The sequence below is a fragment of the Echinops telfairi genome, unplaced genomic scaffold (assembly GCF_000313985.2).
Source record: "Echinops telfairi isolate 266 unplaced genomic scaffold, ASM31398v2 ScPeMD7_7469;HRSCAF=8507_0, whole genome shotgun sequence".
Lineage (NCBI taxonomy): Eukaryota > Metazoa > Chordata > Mammalia > Afrosoricida > Tenrecidae > Echinops > Echinops telfairi.
Window position 1 is genome coordinate 41,343,909 of NW_022111372.1, and position 18,794 is coordinate 41,362,702.

At 51.1% G+C, this 18,794-nt stretch overlaps 1 protein-coding gene across 1 annotated transcript in view; it reads right to left on the reverse strand.

The window, feature by feature from the left end:
* The window catches only part of GUK1 (guanylate kinase 1), a 26,127-nt gene extending 10,987 nt beyond the window's left edge, over positions 1 to 15,140 (reverse strand). Inside the window, exon 1 of the mRNA XM_045284647.1 lies at positions 15,064 to 15,140. Within this exon, the coding sequence (XP_045140582.1) occupies positions 15,064 to 15,124 (61 nt within the window). The 5' untranslated portion in view covers positions 15,125 to 15,140. The remainder of the gene's footprint in view (positions 1 to 15,063) is intronic.
* Between the last annotated feature and the right edge of the window lie 3,654 nt (positions 15,141 to 18,794).

Here is an 18,794-nt window from a genome sequence, read left to right on the forward strand (position 1 = left end):
GGTGGTGAGGAGGGTGTAGGAGGCCTGGTAGGATGTGATCAAGGGTCATGTAACCGGGAGGAATTACTGAAACCCAAATGAAGACTGAGCATGATAGCGGGACAAGAGGAAAGTCAAAGGAAATAGAGGAAAGAGCTAGGAGGTAAAGGGCATTTATAAAGGTCTAAATAAAGGCACGTACATATGCAAATATATTTATATATGAGGATGGGGAAATAGAGCTTTGTGCATATATGTATAGGTTTAGTATTAAGGTAGTAGAAGGGCATTCCATGATGCTCACCTTCCCTACACGATCATTGAAGACAAAGTGGGTGCATATGCAAACGTGATGAAGAAAGCTGATGGTGCCCAGCTACCAAAAGATATAGCTACTGGTGTCTTAAAGGCTTGAAGGTAAACAAGCGGCCATCTAGCTGGGAAGCAACAAAGCCCACATGGAAGCAGCACACCAGCCTGTGTGATCAGGAGGTGTCCATGGGATCAGGTATTAGGCATCAAAGACCCAAAACAAAAAATCCTATCATTGTGAATGAGGGGGCGTGTGGAGTGGAGACCCAAAGCCCAATTGAACATCCCCTTATAGAAGGATCATGGGGAGGAGATGAGCAAGTCAGGGTGTAGTATAGCACCGATGAAACATACAACTTTCCTCTAGTTCTTTAATGTTCCCCCCCGCCTCCCCACTATCATGACCCCAATTCTACCTTACAAATCCATCTAGACCAGAGCATGTGCACGGGTACAGATATGAGCTGGAAACACAGGGAATCCAGGACAGACAGACCCTGCTCAGGACCAATATTGAGAGTAGCCAGACCAGGAGGGGAAGGGGAAGGTGGGAGGGAGATAGCGGGAACCGATCACAATGATCTACATATAACCCCCTCCCAGAGGGACAGACAACAGAAAAGTGGGTGATGGGAGACATTGGTCAGTCTAAGACATAAAAAAATAATAATAATTTATAAATTATCAAGGGTTCATGAGGGAGGAAGGGTGAGGGAGGGAGGGGAAAAATGAGAAGCCAATACTAAGGACTCAAGTAGAAAGCAAATGCTTTGAGAATGATGATGGCAACATATGTAGAAATGTGCTTGACACAATGGGTGGATGTATGGATTGTGATGAGTTGTACAAGTCTCCAATAAAATGATTTTAAAAAATGGGCAGAAGACATAGAGAAACCATTCCCTCAGGAAGACAACATCCATACAGCCATGAAGAAATGCTCAAAATCATTAGGTACAAGAGAAATACAAATTAAAACAAGGATGAGACACCGTGTCACTGACCGAAGAGAGAGACTTGAAGCAAACCAGAGAAGAGTCAGTGCTGCAGAGGGTGTGGGGAGCCTGGAGCACGTGCACAGGCACGGGTGAGGCTGCAGAAGGGTACGGCCACTATGGGAAACTGCACGGAGCCTCCTTAAATTCACGGAATTACTACAGGACGCTGCCATCTCTCTCGGTGGTACATACCTCACAGAAATGAAAAACAAATATGCACACCAAACAAATCTGTCTTGGAAGAAGTACAGCCAGAAGCTAGAATGGCAACACTTGTTCTCACATCCTTTGGACCTATGATCAGGAAAGGGCAGTCCCTGGAGAAGGACACTAACTTGGTACAGCAGAGGGGCAGTGACGGAGAGGAGGACAAGATGGATTGACACACTGGCTGTAACCACAGGCTCGCGCTTAAGAACAATTGTGAGGACGGTGCGGGACTGGGCAGGGTTTCGTCCTTGTCCACATGGTCACGGAGTTGGAACCAACTGGCCGGCACCTAACGATAACAACATGCACCCCGTGTTTAGCATGACCAAGGATGGGAACGACCAAAAAGCCCACGCATGGAGGAATGGAGAAACACCCGTATACACATACGTACAATGGGGTACTACGCACCTCTGAAAACAATGATACTGTCAAACACCTCACGACATGGATGCATTTGGAAGCAATGATGTTCAGCAAAGTTAATCTGCATGATTCCACTACTATAAAAGGTGGGGGTGGGGCACTCAGAGAAATGGGTTGGCCAAAGCAAAAGCGGCAGACTTCAAAGACTGTGGTGAGGGGGGAGGTACAAGGAGGGAAGGAGAAGGGGGTGGGGGGCAGGATGAGCTGGGCTGTGCAGCTGTGTTTTGTTTTTCCCTGTGAGTTTACACTCCACAAACAGGTGTGTGTGTGTGTGTGTGTGTGTGTGTGTGTAGCCTTGACAACCCTCCGGCTTCTTCCCTGTCCACAAACAGGTGTGTGTGTGTGTAGTTGTGTGTGTGTGTGTGTAGCCTTGACAACCCTCCGGCTTCTTCCCTGTCCACAAACAGGTGTGTGTGTGTGTAGTTGTGTGTGTGTGTGTAGCCTTGACAACCCTCCGGCTTCTTCCCTGTTGATGTTTCCGTGGTTACAAGAGGAGGAAATCTAACACTGAAACTGACAAGAATGCTTACGCAGCACATGGGCTAGTTTCAAGCAGTTAAAGAAAAAAATCCAGAACAGACAAATCCCCAGAGACAGCACATGTATCAGTGGTTGCCAGGGGCTGGGAGGGGAAGCAGTGTTTTTGAGTACAGGATCTGGCTTTGGGCTGACGAAATCTTACGGAAAGAGACCAGGGCACTGACTGTAGCAGCACACTATGAGCCTATGAAACGCCACTAAATTGTTTATAGGCCGGGTCCCATCCCTCAGTCGGTCTTCACACGGAATGGAGCCCTTAGGCTAGCATCAGGTAAGTCAAATGTTTGTCTCAGTACACAGCCTATTGTGTACCTTTCTATGCACACAAAAATTAAAGAAATGATTGCAGATACACAAAACACCTTTAGCAATAGTCATAATAATAATGTTTTGACTTATGTCACAATGTAGCGCCTCCTCACTATTACAAACCACTTTGTGTCTCAAATTTGTAATAGGCTCGGTGGGGGTTGGTTTGTAACTACAGGTTGGTATATAAACTGGATGTTACGCCAGACATTTATCACTTGGGGACGGTCTATTCTAAAGGGGTTAACTTTATGTTATGTGAATTTCACCTCAAATTGTTTAAAAGGTTATAAATGAAAATGATGACCTGCTTTTTAAAAAGACATAGGAAGAGAACGGAGGAAGTCCACCAAAGGTCAAGAGTGGTGATCTCTGCATTCTTTCCTCTTCCAAATGTCCTGCGACGAGGGTCCATCACTAGTATGGAGCCTGGACTCCCGCTGGGCTCTGGTGCCCTTCCTGGTATTCTTCCTGCTTTCCCCAGGGAAGAGTCTGCCTTCCCCGTGGGCCCACCCACTCTGCTTCTATGCCTCTGGCCAGCACCCCAAGCTCCCCCAGTGGTGCTGGACCTGGGAAAGCCTCTCACCACATACTGCCTGCATCCTCCCCAGCCGGCTGCCACCCCCACGAAGAGCAGGCCCCCACCTTCCATTTGCTGGCTTGGCATCCAGACGCTAGTGTCTAACTGGGCCTTGACTGACGGTGTCTTCACATATTGTGTGTACCGACACCCTTGGCTATGCACGAGGCGTTTAATGTGCTACTCCATTCCATTTGCTGATATCTGGAGGCTCATTTGTCATTAACCAACCCTCAACTCCCCTCCCCACTGACGGTGTGTGGCTTGACGCTGTCCAGTTTCATTAAGAATCCAGATGCTTTCTCGAAAGGGAAGTTCAACAAGTCCATGGAAAAACTGAATGAACAGAGCATGGATTTTCAATGAACTTTTAAAGCCCATCCCCTTGGACCCCCATTTCTGTACCAGGAACACTGCATCACCTGCTTCTTAAAGGCTGTCTGTTAGAATAGCAAAGTCCCACAAAAGGCTGGGTGACAATGTGCCATCCTGCTGCCGGGAGCAGCTGTCCTGTGGGGGGAGTGGCTGTGAGAGTCTCACTACTCTGCCTCTTCTGTTCCCTCTTTTCTGTGATGAGGACAAAAGGACGTGCAAGCTCTCTGCAGGGGGGTGATGTCTGCAGAGCAGGTCTTCCACACGGGCTCTGGTTCTGGTCGGGCAAGGGGATTCTGCCCCACCCGGGTCGGTTTTGATCTGTGACATTTCATGGCGCTGGGTTTGCACGCAGATCTGTGCGAGTCTGAGCAAAGTTGGCAGACGGCCTCTCCCTCCTGCCCATCGGTCGCATGGCAGGAACTCCTCCTGGGAGAGCACCACTCGGCCTCGAGACTTGCTGTCCCGTTCCGGCAGCTCCCTGCGCTGCCCATGCAGAAGAACGGCCGACAAGAAGGCATCCCTGGTGGGATTTGCAGGTCCAGTGACAGCCCTGCCAGCGTGAGCGATCTTTCCAGGCCGGCGCAATTTACTGGCAGCGTGGAGCAGGGCTCAGTGGTTCTTAGAAATACTTGCTGCGCGTGAGGGAGAAAAGCGAGTGTTACGCAGAATGCGCTAAAGCAGTGGTTCTCAACCTGTGGGTCTTGACCCCTTTGGGGGTTGAACAAACCTTTCACAGGGGTCGCCCGATTCATAACAGTAGCAAAATCACAGTTTTGAAGTAGCAACGAAAATAATTCTGTGGTTGGGGAGTTACCACCACATGAGGATCTGTATGAATGGGTCGCGGACTGAGGAAGGTGGAGAACCACTGCTGAAGGCAGGACTCGGTGCAGGAGAGCCAATCAAATAAATGACCATAGTGCTAAACAAGACTGGGCAGGGAGGGGCTGGGCACAGGGATATTCGACTAGGGGCCTACCCTCAACACTGGGCAAGCACCCTCTTCAGGAAAACAAACTGGAAACGATGGGGCACCATCTTACGGGTGCGGCTCAGGTAAGAACACCATGGTCTTGCAAAAACTGACCCTGCACTCAAAAGAGCAAGCTCCCCAACACCAGCCACCCCCACAGAACAGATTAGCATGCGGGTGGGTGTGAGGTTGAGCTAGAACAAAATGCCCCAGTAAATGGGATTTCCCAGTCTGATTATTGGGGGCAATGGACTAGCCACGATTCTTGTTAACTCCCGCAAAATTATTGGGCGGGATGGTGCACATAAGGTACTTGTGGCCCACCAAGATGATTGCAGTTTTGCTGGGTGCCTGAAACCGTAGTGGGGGGTGGGACCATGGAACCCTTGTATGGGATTGGTCAGTTTGCTCTCCTGTTTGGCTTAAAGGGAGCTAAGTCCCAGATGCTGAGAGGTGTACCTGACTATCATCAAGGAGACAGCGGCAGTGTTTTACAGCCTGACAGTCCCAGTGCTGAGAACCTGCTAGACACAGGAGACAGCACTGTAACACTGAAGGTGGTGTGAGAGGGTGAGGTGGCAGGAGAGCCAAAGAACAGGTGCGAGACGGTGCGGCGGGCTTCTGGCCTGAGCAGCAAGGTGGGTACAGAGGACCTGCCAACCCACAGAGCAAGACAGGCGAGTGTCTTCAGGCGGGAGGCTCCCTGGCAGAGGGAGACGTCTCTAGCATTTAGCAGCAGAACTGAAGTAGGAGCTAGAAGGCATGGCTGAGAGAGCTGTCCTGCACTAGATGGGGCGGGCAGGCTCACCACTTGGGGTGGGGGGGCCTTCCAGGCTGTCGATACACTCCCTGCTCCTTCTGAGTTGCACCTGTTACTTCCCTAATGAACCTCACAGTCGAGGGTGGGCGGTGAGTCTGTGCACCCACCGCAAGGGATGACGGAGCTCGCCAGAGCGGAGTGCTGCGGGAAGGACGACTGGCAAAAGCGAGAGAGATGAGAGGATGATTCCCAAAGGAACAAGCTGTGGGCGGATGCTGACAGCTCCTGCCTCTCCTGCGGTGAGAGAGCCTCTGATGTCATGCCCCCAGCCTCTGCAGCCAGGACTGTGTCTAACCGCCACCCAGGCACACATTGCTTCTGGTATCGGGCTGCTGTCTAAGAGTCAGAAGAGACTCAGTGGCAATGAGCTTTTAAAGAAATGTTTTATTCACGGCCCCGCCCCCACAAAAAAGTTTTCCTAAATCTATTCACTACTTCATCAAATCAAGATGACTTCTTTTGACTTCTCTTCAAAAAGGGTTCCAAGGTTAGTGCCAAATGCAGACATAACGCACCTTTGAGTTTTTAAAAACCACAGTCCAGGTAAAAGCTTTATAAGAGGGGGGAAAAAGGTATTATTTAAACAGAAAAAAATCTGAGACCCTAGGGAGTTAGTCCCCTCCGGCCACATGCATTTTGGGAGAAATACAGGACCAAAGCAATGGCTGGTGCCCCCTTGGGTGACAGCTACTTTGGTCCCTGTGCCCCTGGTGACCTTGAGGCTGCCTCCATTCTCTCCCTTTCAGCTCCTGGGCGACAGGTAACCCAGGGGCTGAATGCAGAGGGATGGCACAGGCTGAGGGCCTCTAAGGGGTGCACACAGGTTCCCATGTGGCCCGCACCAGGAAGCTCATCTCCGGGGCAGCACTGGACTGCAGGTTCAGGTCTGTCGGCGCACAACCACCCTACATTTGTGGCCCTTTCTCCACCAGTGCTGGCCCGCTCTCCCTCCTGCTACGTTCCATATGCTGAAACCAGTGACCGCCACAACCACACTCCCTTGAAGCTCCCTTGTTGTCCCTGTGCCCTCTGTGACCTGAGACCGGGGCCAACCTAACCGCTCAGCATCGCGCTGTGCTGCACACATGCGGCAACCACTCAGGCTCCAGCGTCTCCTCCCTCTTCTGTGGGGTCCCCAGCCCTGCGGGAGGGGATCTGAGTACTGAGAGCCTGGTGGAAGGGAAGGTGGGGGGCATGGATGGGGACATCGCTGAGGTGGGCAAATGCCATAGCCCTGATCTGCTCTAAGGGGAGTTTCTCTGCAACATCTCTTATTGTACAAGAGATAAAGGGGCATCAAGGAGCAAAAAGAGGGGACTAATACTACCAAGAAAGGGCCAGGAACAGGGCATGGATGTTGGATTCGGGGGCCTGTACTCTGAGCCACCTTTAACCCAAAAGATTGATGCCAGGACACACAGAGACCACCAAGGAACATTGGACTCATCAGCTGAAAGGCGCTTAGGACCTTCCTTTTTAACTGTGAGCCAACCGAAAGTGAAAGCCTTCCCCGAGGGCTGGGGGGAACCACTTGGTAAGCTCTGTGGGAGAAAGACCAGGCTCTGCCTGCCCCTGCAAGATTCATCCTCCGCAGGCGACCACTTCACATGCAGTAGCTGTGTCCCCTTCCTCACCGCTGCCCCTTGAAAGGCCCTGCTCCACACCCCTCTTCTGACCATCTTCCTCCCCAGCCCCATCACTCTCTCGGGATCTGCCCACACTGACATTTGCCAGACGTCCCTATATGGACAGCTAGCGGCATGACATGCTCCCTGTGTCTCTGCCCAGTGGCCCTTTCCCTCCAGGGATGCTGGTTTCCCACATCCTACCTCCCTTGGCTTCTGCACCGTCCTTCTTGCCCCAGGAACACTGGTCTCCCAGAGTCCAGTGCAGCCATCTGGCCTCACCTCAGTACTGTACTGCTCCCCGAGATCTCTGTATGGCAGCCCCCCCCCCAGTTTGACCCCCATTTTTTGTCCCCTCCTCAGAGAAGCCAACCCTGGCTGTCCTATTTCCAGTAAGAGTGGTTCCCTGCATAACTCGTCACTATGTGAAATAAAGTAAACCTAAATCCACGGCCACTGGAGTAGATTCTGAGTCACAACGACCCTTGGGGTCTGTAAGCCTGTGAATGTTTATGGGAGCAGACGGCACTGCTGGGGAGCTGGAAGTGCCCACTAGGTGGTGAGCCGCCCACTATCTAACCCACAGCACCATTCAGCTCTCAGTAGAGCTGATGAGAAGAAGGAAACTGAGGCCCAGTGGAACAAGGTGATTTGCAGGCTCCTTTATGACAAAGACATTTATTAACCACAAGGACACTCAAGAGTTTACCTAATGCAAACAATGTAACTTTAGGGAATTCAAACTTTAATTGTTTTAAAACCTCTCCACTACACCTGAAGATTTGTGTAAATGAACTATCCTGTTCCTTTTCCCCAACCCCAGGCCAGAACCCATCCAGTAACCCAATGTCAGCTGATCTCTGTAAAGGAGTGGTAGGTGGGTGTAAGATTAGCCTCCCTCGTCCCTGTATCAATGGCACTGTAACTTGCCTACATCGAGTCCTCTGTTTTGTTGTGAAATCAGAATGGCCCCATTGATGTGTAGGTAGAATAACTGCTCTAGTAAACCCAAACGGTTTGATTTCTTTGCATGTGGGGGTGGGTGGGTGGGGAGGGGATGTGTGCATGTTTAAATCATCTCTGGCATTTTCCTTCCTTGCTCTGTCCAGCTGGTCTGCACCAGAATGCTCACAGCACGGCATCCGTGGTGCTCAGCAGAAATGCAAGCCCTGATGAGAATGAGGGTCTCCCCTTTCTATGGAGCCCCCTCTCCCTCCCGGGCCTTCCACAGCAGTTCAACCAGGGAGCACCACGAAGTGGTGGAGGTGGTGGCCCGGGAAGAAGCTGATCTGATAAGAGGGGGAGGCAGATGCGGATACTAAAATCAAACAAAATTTTGGTCCAAAATCCCTGTCCCAAGAAAAAAACAAAAAAGTAGGGCCAATTCTGTCATGATGACCCAAGGATCATTAAATGAAAAATTGTGCTACTTAAAAAAAGATCCTGTTGAAAAAAATCTTCCATACTTTTTATGCTCTGTGAGGAAAGAGTAAAAGCTGTTTAATCGGATTTAATGGCACTGCTTTCCATAAGCAAAAGGAAGACTCGGCTTGTGAACTAGTGGTCCTCTCTGAAGCGTCCCTGGAGGCCACTTCCCCTGGCTTCTCCCAAGGCACTGAGGCAGCAATACCAAGGGCTCTCGCAATCACCCAGACCTGTCCCATGGGAGGTGGCTCACTCGGCCCAGAGCGACGACGATCCTAGGCGGCTGGCTGGGCTTGCTCCACGGCTGTGAGCTGCCAGCGTGTCTGCCAACTGGAAACCCCGAGGTCAGGTGCTTCCAAGGAAGGGGCTCTTCACCTGTTAGGCCCCCAACAACAGGATGGTGCAGGCCCGGGTGTGGCCTTCCTGCCACTTCCTTGCGAAGCTGCAAGAGCATCCCCCTCCCCCATTAGGACCATTTAAAGCAGTGGTTCTCAACCTTCCTAATGCCCCCACCCTTTAATACAGTTCCTCATGTGGTGGTGATCCCCTCCCAAAACCATAAAATTATTTTCGTTGCTACTTCCTATGATTTTGCTCCTGTTATGAATCGGGCGACCCCTGTGAAAGGGTCGTTTGACCCCCAAATGGGTTGTGACCCACAGGTTGACAACTGATGATTTAAAGTGTGTGCTAAACAAGTAAAGAATATTCAATAAAAGCTTTGGCCAAGACAAAACACAAAAAAGATGCTGTCGCTGAGTGTGTCCTGAGATCCCTGGCCCCTGGCTGAGGAGCACATTAGGCTGGTGTGATGGGGTCACAGCCTCCCAAGGAAGCAGCGTGGCTCCTCCCTGCTCCAAGGTGAGGCTCTCAAGGTCGGCTGTGGGCAGGGTCCCTGTGGACAAGGGTCTCTAGGCTGTGCAGAGCTACATCTTCGGTGTGGGAATGAGGCAGCTGGCCCGCACACATATACCCTTTGAGAGCCCTGTGGGGTTGCTGCAGGCATGAGGCCCAGGGGCGGAAACAGATGGGCACAAGGCTAAGGGCTCAGTGGGTGGCCTCTCCCCCTCACTCCCTCCGCAAAGCCCTTCCTTGCTAGATCTTCACCCAGAGCAAGGAGACTGCCCATTGCTCCAAGCCCGTGATAGGGGCGGGGATGGCAAAGGCCACACGGCACAGTTTCTACTTGACAAATTCTGAGGGGCAGCACCTGCTCAAGGACGGGAAAAGGGAGGTGAGAGAGGATGGGTGCAGAGTACCTGCAGGCAGCACCTGTGTGTGTGTGGTTGGCTGGGGTGGTGGTGCGGGGGGGATGATTGACTGGGGAGGGACAACAGAAGGTTGAGATGAGACTAGAGAGCCATACAGTCCCTGATGGAGATCTTTGCTCTCCATTCCTGAAAGGCAGTGTCTAAAAAATCCTGCAGGGGATGCTGCAGGGAGGCCTCACCTCAGCTGCGGGCAGTTTGTAGTTCCATCTCTCATGGGCCTCCTAAGACAGTGCCCGGTCCTGCCACTCCCCTAACACATTCCCAGGAACCTTTATTCCCCTCCTGCCAATAGGTGTCCTGCTGAGGAGGGGGAGTCTAGCCTTTGGTGGGGGTCACCTGTCTGGTTCCCAGCTCCCTTCCCCCTTCCCATGTGCCTACCAGAGCAGCGTGTGCTTGTAGAAGAGTGTGGCCCAAGAAGAGGGGCTACCCAAACACCTCGCAGAAGCCGAGCAGCACAGGCTATGAACACTGATGTCACATAAGCACAAGCCAGGAAACCTCACCCAGTTGGCTCAGCACACCACGCATCCTCCCAGACCACCCAGGAGGCCAGGACATCACTGCTTCTAATACCTGTAAACACGTGGGTGGTGATGTGCTCAAGACTATCCCCTTGGCGACGTAGTGCTTATGTGTCGTTGGGCTGCTAACTGCTAACTAACTACAAGGTCATCAGTTCAAAACCACTAACCACTCCAATAGAAAAAGGCAGGGCTTTCTACTCCCATGAAGGGTTAGTCTTGGAAATTCACGGGTCCTACTGGGTACCTCTGAGTTGTTATTAACTTGATGGCGGTTGAGATTCTGGTTTGAGTCCACTTCGAGGAAGGTGGGAAATTTCCATTAACTTCACCCAGGGAATTTGATCTTTGCTCTCCATTCCTGAAAGGCAGTCTCTAAAAAATCCTGCAGAATGTAAGTGCCTCCAGAGGACAGCAAACTAATGGATTAGGTGAGGTGAAACAGTGACTCTGGGTGGGCCGGTCAGGCCAGAATGAGCTACTGTGTAATTCCTTGTCATCACCTCAGGAGTCAAGGGCTGAAGCCTGCATCACATACTGAGACCCCCAATCAAAGCTCTGGACACAGAAGGTCCCTGGGCTTCCTGATTGGTAAAAATTTACTCATGCACGCGAGCAGGGTACTGTCTCACTTTTTTGAGACACGGGGGCTCCATGGTGGGAACCCTCACTCTCACCAGACCTCACCCTGTGTCTTTTGTGGTATCCTTTTTCCTATTCGAAACTGCAGCCCTAAGTGTCTGCCTTCCATGAAGTCTGTGAGCCATTCCAGTGAACTACTGAACCTGAAAGGCTAGCAGGAGCCAGCAGGTCAGAAATGACGGGCCCCGGGAACCCCTGAGCTTATGAGATAGAGGGAACCCCCAAATTTATAGCCTGTAGTTGAGAAGTGAGGGGTACTATAGCTGGTCTCTTAGGTCAACCTGGCCGTCTGAAGGAGTGTGTCCTTTTAACTTGTGAGATCTGACCTAGCTCCAGGTGGACAAGGTCAAGATGTCAGAACAGAGAAGTGAAGATGATGTACAGTATCTTCTATTAGGTTTCATTTTATTTTGTTGTTGTGCTATCTTAAGTTTGATTTTGATACTTGATTGGATGCATTCATAGGGAAATGAATCCTCTCTGTGACTGACTCTGAGGACCCCAAAGGATTCTCCATGAGGAGAGGGCCTGGCTGACCTTAGGACAGGCTGGATCCAGGGCAGGAAGGCCACTGTTACTGCCATCTCAGGGAGGCCCAGAAATCAGATCCCCAAAGGGCTGAGACACAAAACCTAGCCCCATGCACATTTGTGCACAGGCCTAAACTTGGTATCATACACAGTGGCATCTTCCTCCAATCCCAGCCCACCCACACAGGCCACACACCCACACCTGAGCCTCTAGTCTCCTTTGTCTCTGGCTAGCAAGGATCCCAGTCTGCCTCCAAACTGCTTCCACCAGAAGCACAACCCAGCACCATGTAGGCAATCTGTGCCCTGAAGGGTCAGGGGCATGACCACAGCCACCTCTATTACCAGATATGACCACATGACCAGGGTCTCCAGGAATGCACTTGGCTTATGTGATGACGAGGTGCCATTCAGTGAGCAAGCTGACAGAGCTAACACGCAAGTCACTTTGGACAAGGACATATCCCTCACTGGACAGACATCTAGGCCACGATTCAGCTCCAGCTATTGCCAAGAGTTGGGAGAACTGACTGACACTTATAGGTCTCGAAGGGGTGGCTTTCATGAGGAGTGTTTTCCTTCCACACGCAGACCAAAAAACAAAAAACCTCCAGAAAACAAAAGGCGGTGTCTTGAATCATATTCTCTAGTAAGGTGGAGACTCTGAATGCTGTCAGATGCAGCCCTATGCACAACAGAACAAAACACTGCCCGGTCGTGTGCCATCCTCACAATTGTTCCAATTGTTGTAGCCACCGTGTCAATCCATCTTAACGAGGGCACTGCCCTTCCACTTCACCTGGTCTTTCCTGGCAATATGTCCAAAGTACGTAAGACGAAGTCTAGCTCTCCTTGCTTCTAAGGGGCACTCTGGCATTATTTCTTCCAGTACAGATCGGTTTGTCCTTTTGGCAGTCCATGGAACTTTCAATATTCTTCTCCAGCACCACAATTCATATGCATTGATTCTTTTCTGGTCTTCCTTATTCAATGTCCTACTTTCACATGTATATTAGGCAATTGAAAAGACCATGGCTTGGGTCAGGTGACCCTTAGTCCTCAAAGCAATATCCTTGCTCTTCAGTACTCTAAAGAGGTCTTATTCAGCAGATTCACCTAATGCAATGTGTGTTTTGATCCCTTGACTGCTGCTTCCATGAGCACTGATTGTGGATCCAAGCAAGACAAAATCCTGGACAACTTTTAAACTTTTCTCCATCTATCATGATATTATTACCTATGGTCCCGTTGTCAAGATTTTGTTCTTTATATTGAATTGTAATCCTTGATCGTCAGCTCAACAGAGAATGCCACCCAAATGGGGCTATAGCCCTATGCACAGAGGCCAGACTTGATGACACCTCACACTAAAGAGAACATGGATTGAAGGTCACTTTAAGGGCCTTAGGGCTGGAGGTGCCTTCTTTTGGTGAGACAGAACCCTCTAACCACGGATAGTCTGCATCCTCTATTCTCTGATGATTCTGTAATTCCAATCCAGAGCTGCCTGGCAAGAAATCGAAAAATCCACAAGCATCAGAACAAGGGCACTCGTGATTCCTATAGATGTTCAGAAGTGGAATGGCTCTAGGGCACCACTGTGTATCTCCAGGCTCTGGAATCCCTGGTTAGAATGTTCCCTAAACAAGGAACACCACTTTTCTCCATTTGCTACCACTGAACAGCTTTTCTTAAGACTTCTGCTCTAGAAATGGAAGTACCTCTTTCCAGTTTCCCCCACAATCCTAGCCTGTCCAAAGGGCCTTCTGCCTCGACCCCAGTAATAATCACACAGGCTGGATCACATCAGGGATACTGTCACCAACCACTATCTTCCCCCAGGGTCCAGGAGACATCAACAGAAAAGACTCAATCCTCGTGAGAGTACAGAGTAGGTAAGTCAATTCCTTCCAGGCTTCTTGTAAAGTGTAGGCCACACTATAAAGGTGCCTGCATAAGAGGGACTAACTGGACTGGACTCAAGGAAGGCTGGTCAGCATCCCTCAGGCCTTCCTAAATAGGCAGGGTGAGCAGAACTGTCACTGCCCCTGGCTACAGGGCTCTGGGGATATTTAAACTTTTGGTATCCTGTAGATATGTAACACTGTGAAACCATTTAGCCTTTAGGAACCCTCTTTTAAATAGGACGAGGCGCACTGGTGATGTAGTGGGGATACGTGTTGGGCTGTTAACCACAAGGTGAGCCATTCAAACCCACCAGCTACTCCACTGGAGAAAGATGAGGCTTTCTGTTTTCATAAAGACTGACAGCTTCAGACTGTTATAGGAGATGAATGCATCTTTCTCCAGCGGAACTGCTGGTGGGTTTGAACCAGCAGCCGTGCAGTTGGCAGCCCAAGGCAGGTCCTGTTGTCTCAGCCTCCTTAGAGGCTTGGAAGCGGCCTTTGGAACCCAGGCCCAAGGGAGAGTCAACTCTGCTGAGTGGCCCACAACATAGAAGGGCAGCCTTCCTCCCATTTGTGCCCCTTCTCATCATGCAGGGACAACCAGCACGAGGTGCTCAGACAGCAGGGGTTTTATGGAATGTCTGGAGTTTTCCTTACTAGGAGAGTACCCCTTTTAAATTTTGAAGTTTGATACTAGGAGCCAGTTTTCAACTTGTCTAAACGTAAAATTAAACCCATGTCAATCCACGGTGACCTCTGTCTACAGGAAGAAAATAAATAACTACCCAAGCCAATTTTAAAGCACACAAGCCAAACAAAAAGGACATGGCTATAAAGAGCAGCCCTTAAAATGCAGTAAATCTGAAAACATTCACTACCGTCTTTATATTGTCCTCATTTTGCTTGCTGTAAGCTTTTGGCAAGAATCAGAACAGGCCCAAGGACTGAGCTTAGGAACCAACTTATCTGGGGAGATGAGCAAATTTCATGTGCAAAAAAACTGGATTTCCTCTGACAGTCGGAAGGTACTGCTACCATGTGACCGGGCCACTTGCACTCCATCTCTCACTCACTGCCACGGCGTGGATTCCGACTTACAGCGACATCCAAGGAACAGAGCAGAATTGTCCCTGTGGGTTTCCGAAGGGTGTAAATCTGTATGCAGGCGCCCTGGTTGGTGGCGTCGTGGTTTTGTACTTTTTGTTTAAATCTGTATACGAGTAGAAGGCCTCACCTTTCTCCATCGGAGCGGCTGGTGGTTTCGAACTCAACGCATACCTCACTATGCCACCAGGGCTCCTTGTGCACTGGACAGAGTATTGCAGATGCTGCAACACGTGCGGCCGCTTCACGGAGCTGTAATTACAGCGGAATCAAACATGCACACGCTCGAAGACCGCAGTGATCGCGACTGCAATGTGGGATAAGTGTGACTCAAGCGAAATCATGCAGGGCAGGCCTGGCTGACCCGAGGCCACCACGAGGCGCGTCGCAGCCAGAACCCCTCGGAGCGGGCCTGCAGTCCGCACGGGGCCGCTCGGAGCCGCGGAGGGCCCTCCGACCACGCCTCCCGCCGCTGCCCCGGCGCCGCGGACACCCTGCGGGGCCTCCACTACTCACCGTCCGGCGCGGACCGGCCCAGGGCGGCCGCCGCCAGCCCCGCCAGCGGGCGCCGCAGCATATGGGACCTCGCTAGCTCCGGACATGCACACCAGTCCCGCCGCGGGCCCGCCCCGCCCTCGTGACGTCAGCGCTGCGCCGGGCCCAGGGCGATGACGTAGCCTTCCGGCGTCGCGGCCGACCTTCGGGGGTTGCAGCCGGAGGACCCTGGGCCCGGACTCTTCTGTGACCCTGTGAGTGGCTGTTTATCTGCCCCTATCTGACAGGGATGGTATTAGGTGGGTGCTAAAAAGGCTCGACCATCGGTCCTTCCCAGCCTGTCGTGCTGGTGGGGTAACAGCCTGGAAGGGGGAAGGGCTTCCGTGGAAGCTTCCGCCTAGAGAGGGGCGGGGCCGGCGAGCCCTCGTGGTTCCAGCCCTGGAGCGCCGTCGCCGTGGGTCACCTGTCCTGTGTCCCGTTTCCCTGTGTTGTAGGCGAGGCAGGAGTGGAAAAGGGATGGGTCTCAACTTAAGAAAATTACTAAACAGAATTTTCATGTTAGGCTCAGCAAGGTCTTTCCCCCTCCTGTTCCCCACCCAGTTAGAAGCCCTTTCGTCAGATCCACAAAACGAAACTCACTGCCATCGAGTCCAGCATCGACTCAATGGCAGCCAGTTTTGAGGGGGTAGAAATAGAGAATACCAAAGAAAATTTGCACGTCTCGACCAGGAAATCTCTCTTTCCCAGAGTCTGAATATTTGAGGTTACAAATATTGAGTATTTGAAGCGTCTGGCTTTTCCCGGTGGAAGCCACAGCACACAAAGTGGGCATCAAAGGCATAGTAAAAAGTAACCCTGAATGTCAGTCCCCATTCTGTAACTAGCCTGTTCATCTGTAGCTGACTGGGTTGTTGGGATAGTTAAATAACCTTACTGCACTCCAGTTTCCATTGCGCTTCCATTCTCAGGACTCCTTAACTCCGTCTGACCCACCAAAATCTGTTGGCACTGTCCCATCCTGAGTCAGAGTCTGCGAGTAGAGAGATGGACAGTCCCTGTTGCTGCTGTCAAGGTGCCGGCAATTCAGATCTGACTCACAACTCCACAACAGAAGGGAGCGCTGCCGGGCCCTGTGCCATCCTCACAATGAGTTATTCACTCATGTTTGAGCCCAGTGCAATACTTGGTAGTCGTTTTGTTTCATTTCAGTGACTTGAACGATGACTTGAGGCAGAACCCCTTGCAAATAATTGGGAGGTTAGAAAATGGCCCTGTCATATATCTTGGGGCCCCTGGCTTAATTCCTGGCTGGGATGAAACAAAGATCAGTTTGATGTCTCCTTTTTTCTTTTTTGCTCTTCTGTTCCTTTGCTTGACAGATCACACACCAGGGCCAGGGTTGCGTGTACGTGCCACAGAACTCTGAGGAGGAATGGCAGTTGTGGGCAGCCTGTCTGGGTAAGCATGGGCATCCAGGTTTCTTGGGATGACTCTCAAGGGTCACCCGTGTGAATGCTGACTTAACAACTTTATGCTCGGAAACCTCCTGAGCCATTGTGGTTTTTATCTGGAAAATACAATCACAGCCCTTGACAGGCTGATGAAGGAGAAATAGAGTACCCAGTACCAAATTGGTGGCGGTGGTGGTCATCCCTTTGCTATTCAAAGCCGGCTACTCAATGGGATGGTGCCATGGGCCTTCCTGCTGTCCCACCAGAATTGCTTCTCCATCTTCCATTTCCCCCTCAACCCCTGGCCTCCCCAGAGGGAGAAATGCAGGTATATGGTCACAATGTTACCAGAATGAAAACCTGGGGTATACGTTTTATATTACCCTAGGACCTGGAGAGGCGCCTGCAGTATCTGAAGCTGTGGTTTGGTGTAGCGATAGAAAGGGGACTTTGGGCTTCTTTGTTCCCTGGAGGACTCATGTCCAGGAAAAGGTTTCAACTTACTAGTGGTTAAAAACATCCACCATCTGTCTTCAGGGATCAACTAGAGCCCCTCTTAAACTTGATCTTAGCCAAAAGGCCAAGAAGTGATTAAAGCCCCTCTTGAAGTAAGCTTTTCTAAGCCACTGGCCCATGTTCTCTGGAGCTGCTCTTGTCTGGGCCCCCAGCTCTGTGCAGGCACGGAGACCCTTCTAGCTCTAGAGCCCACGTTCTGTTTGTTTTGTGTTTTTCCTGCCTCCATGCTTTTCGTAAAGGATCCCTGGCGGTGTAGAGAGTTACTACGTGTTGAGCTGTTAATCACCTGGTCAGCCATGTAAGCCCACCAGCTGCTCCGAGGGAGGGAAATAGAGCTGTCAACTTCTGTGAAGTTTCAGCCTCAGAAACTCAAAGGGGCATTTTACTCATGTCTTGTGGGGTCACTCTGAGTTGGAATCAACTTGATGACAATGTGCTTATGTTTCTCATGATGTACTGCTTCTATATGTTTGAAGGCAGGGCCTGGATTCATTTAGCCAGCATTTACTGAGCCCCGTATTAACCCTGAGTAGGATGCAATTATTATTCCCAGGACCTCATGTCACAGTTCAGTGGGGGTGATGGACACAGCAGAGCCATCTGGAACGATGCTGCTGTGGGCAGTTCAGGAGTGAGGGAACCACAGGAGGGTGGAGACCCAGCAGAGGGGCAGTGTGAGGGCTGTGTTGGTGGAATTCCAGGGCGCTCGGCTGGCTATGCATAGGAGGGTGGGAGTGACGTGGGAATGCAGAGATACTGAAAGCCGTGTGGGCAGCTCAAGAGTTTTGTGTCTTATCCTGAGAGCAGTGGGAGCCATGGACCTGATTTAAACAGATGGATTTTTAGAGTAATTATTCTGAGTGTGTGGAGACTTGAGTGGCAGCAGAGGGACCCAGTGGGAGGCTGCTATGATGAACTGAGCTGGATGCACAAGATGTAGGGGTGGGGGAATGGGAACTTGAGAGCTGAGAAAAGAGATGAGCTGGATGTGATGATTTATGGGTCGTAGCCGTCAAGGGTGACCACCATCAAAGTCCGTGAAGCCGTGTCTGAGATAGGCAATAGGCCCAAGAAAAGCCTGGTGGTATTTTAGACGTCTTTTTCCTCAAGCCTGGGGGGAAGGGGTAGACGGGGATGGCCTGGAAGTGAGCCTAGATTCAAGTCAGGGTAAAGATTGGAATCTCAGAGCCAGAGGAATTTCTGAAACCAGAGGCTAAGGTAGCTGGCGCAGGTGCCTGTGTCTCTCCTGTTGCTTCAGTCTGATTTTTGCTGTATGCACTCTGAGGGCTGAGTGCCAGCTGTGTTCAGAAGCTAAGGGTCCACACATTTTCTTTCCCCTGGAAACCAGTGCCCCAGTCTGTTGTGCACAGGGGTCTGGGCCAGCCACCCAGGCCTCCCCAACAGGTGGACTGGCCTCCCAACATCTCTTTTGTCTGGGCTGTCTGGAGAGCCTCATGCACCCCACCCCCCACACACAACAGCCTCTCCCTGAGGCTACAGTTTTCAGCACCCGCCAGTCCACCCCCCAGGACATTCTCACCCAAATCTGGGTGTCCAAGGCCCGTTAGTGTCGTGTCGCGTGTGCATGGTGCCATGCTGATACAGGGTGAGTGAGAGGAGGCCCTGTCCATGCCCTGCCCCATCCCTGGGACCGTGAGCGAGCCTGTTTTCCTTTCTTTTAAAAATTATTTTTATTCGAGGAGCTTTATATTAAGGGCTCAAGTAAAAAGCAAATGTTTTGAGAATGATGATGGCAACAAATGTACAAATGTGCTTGACACAATG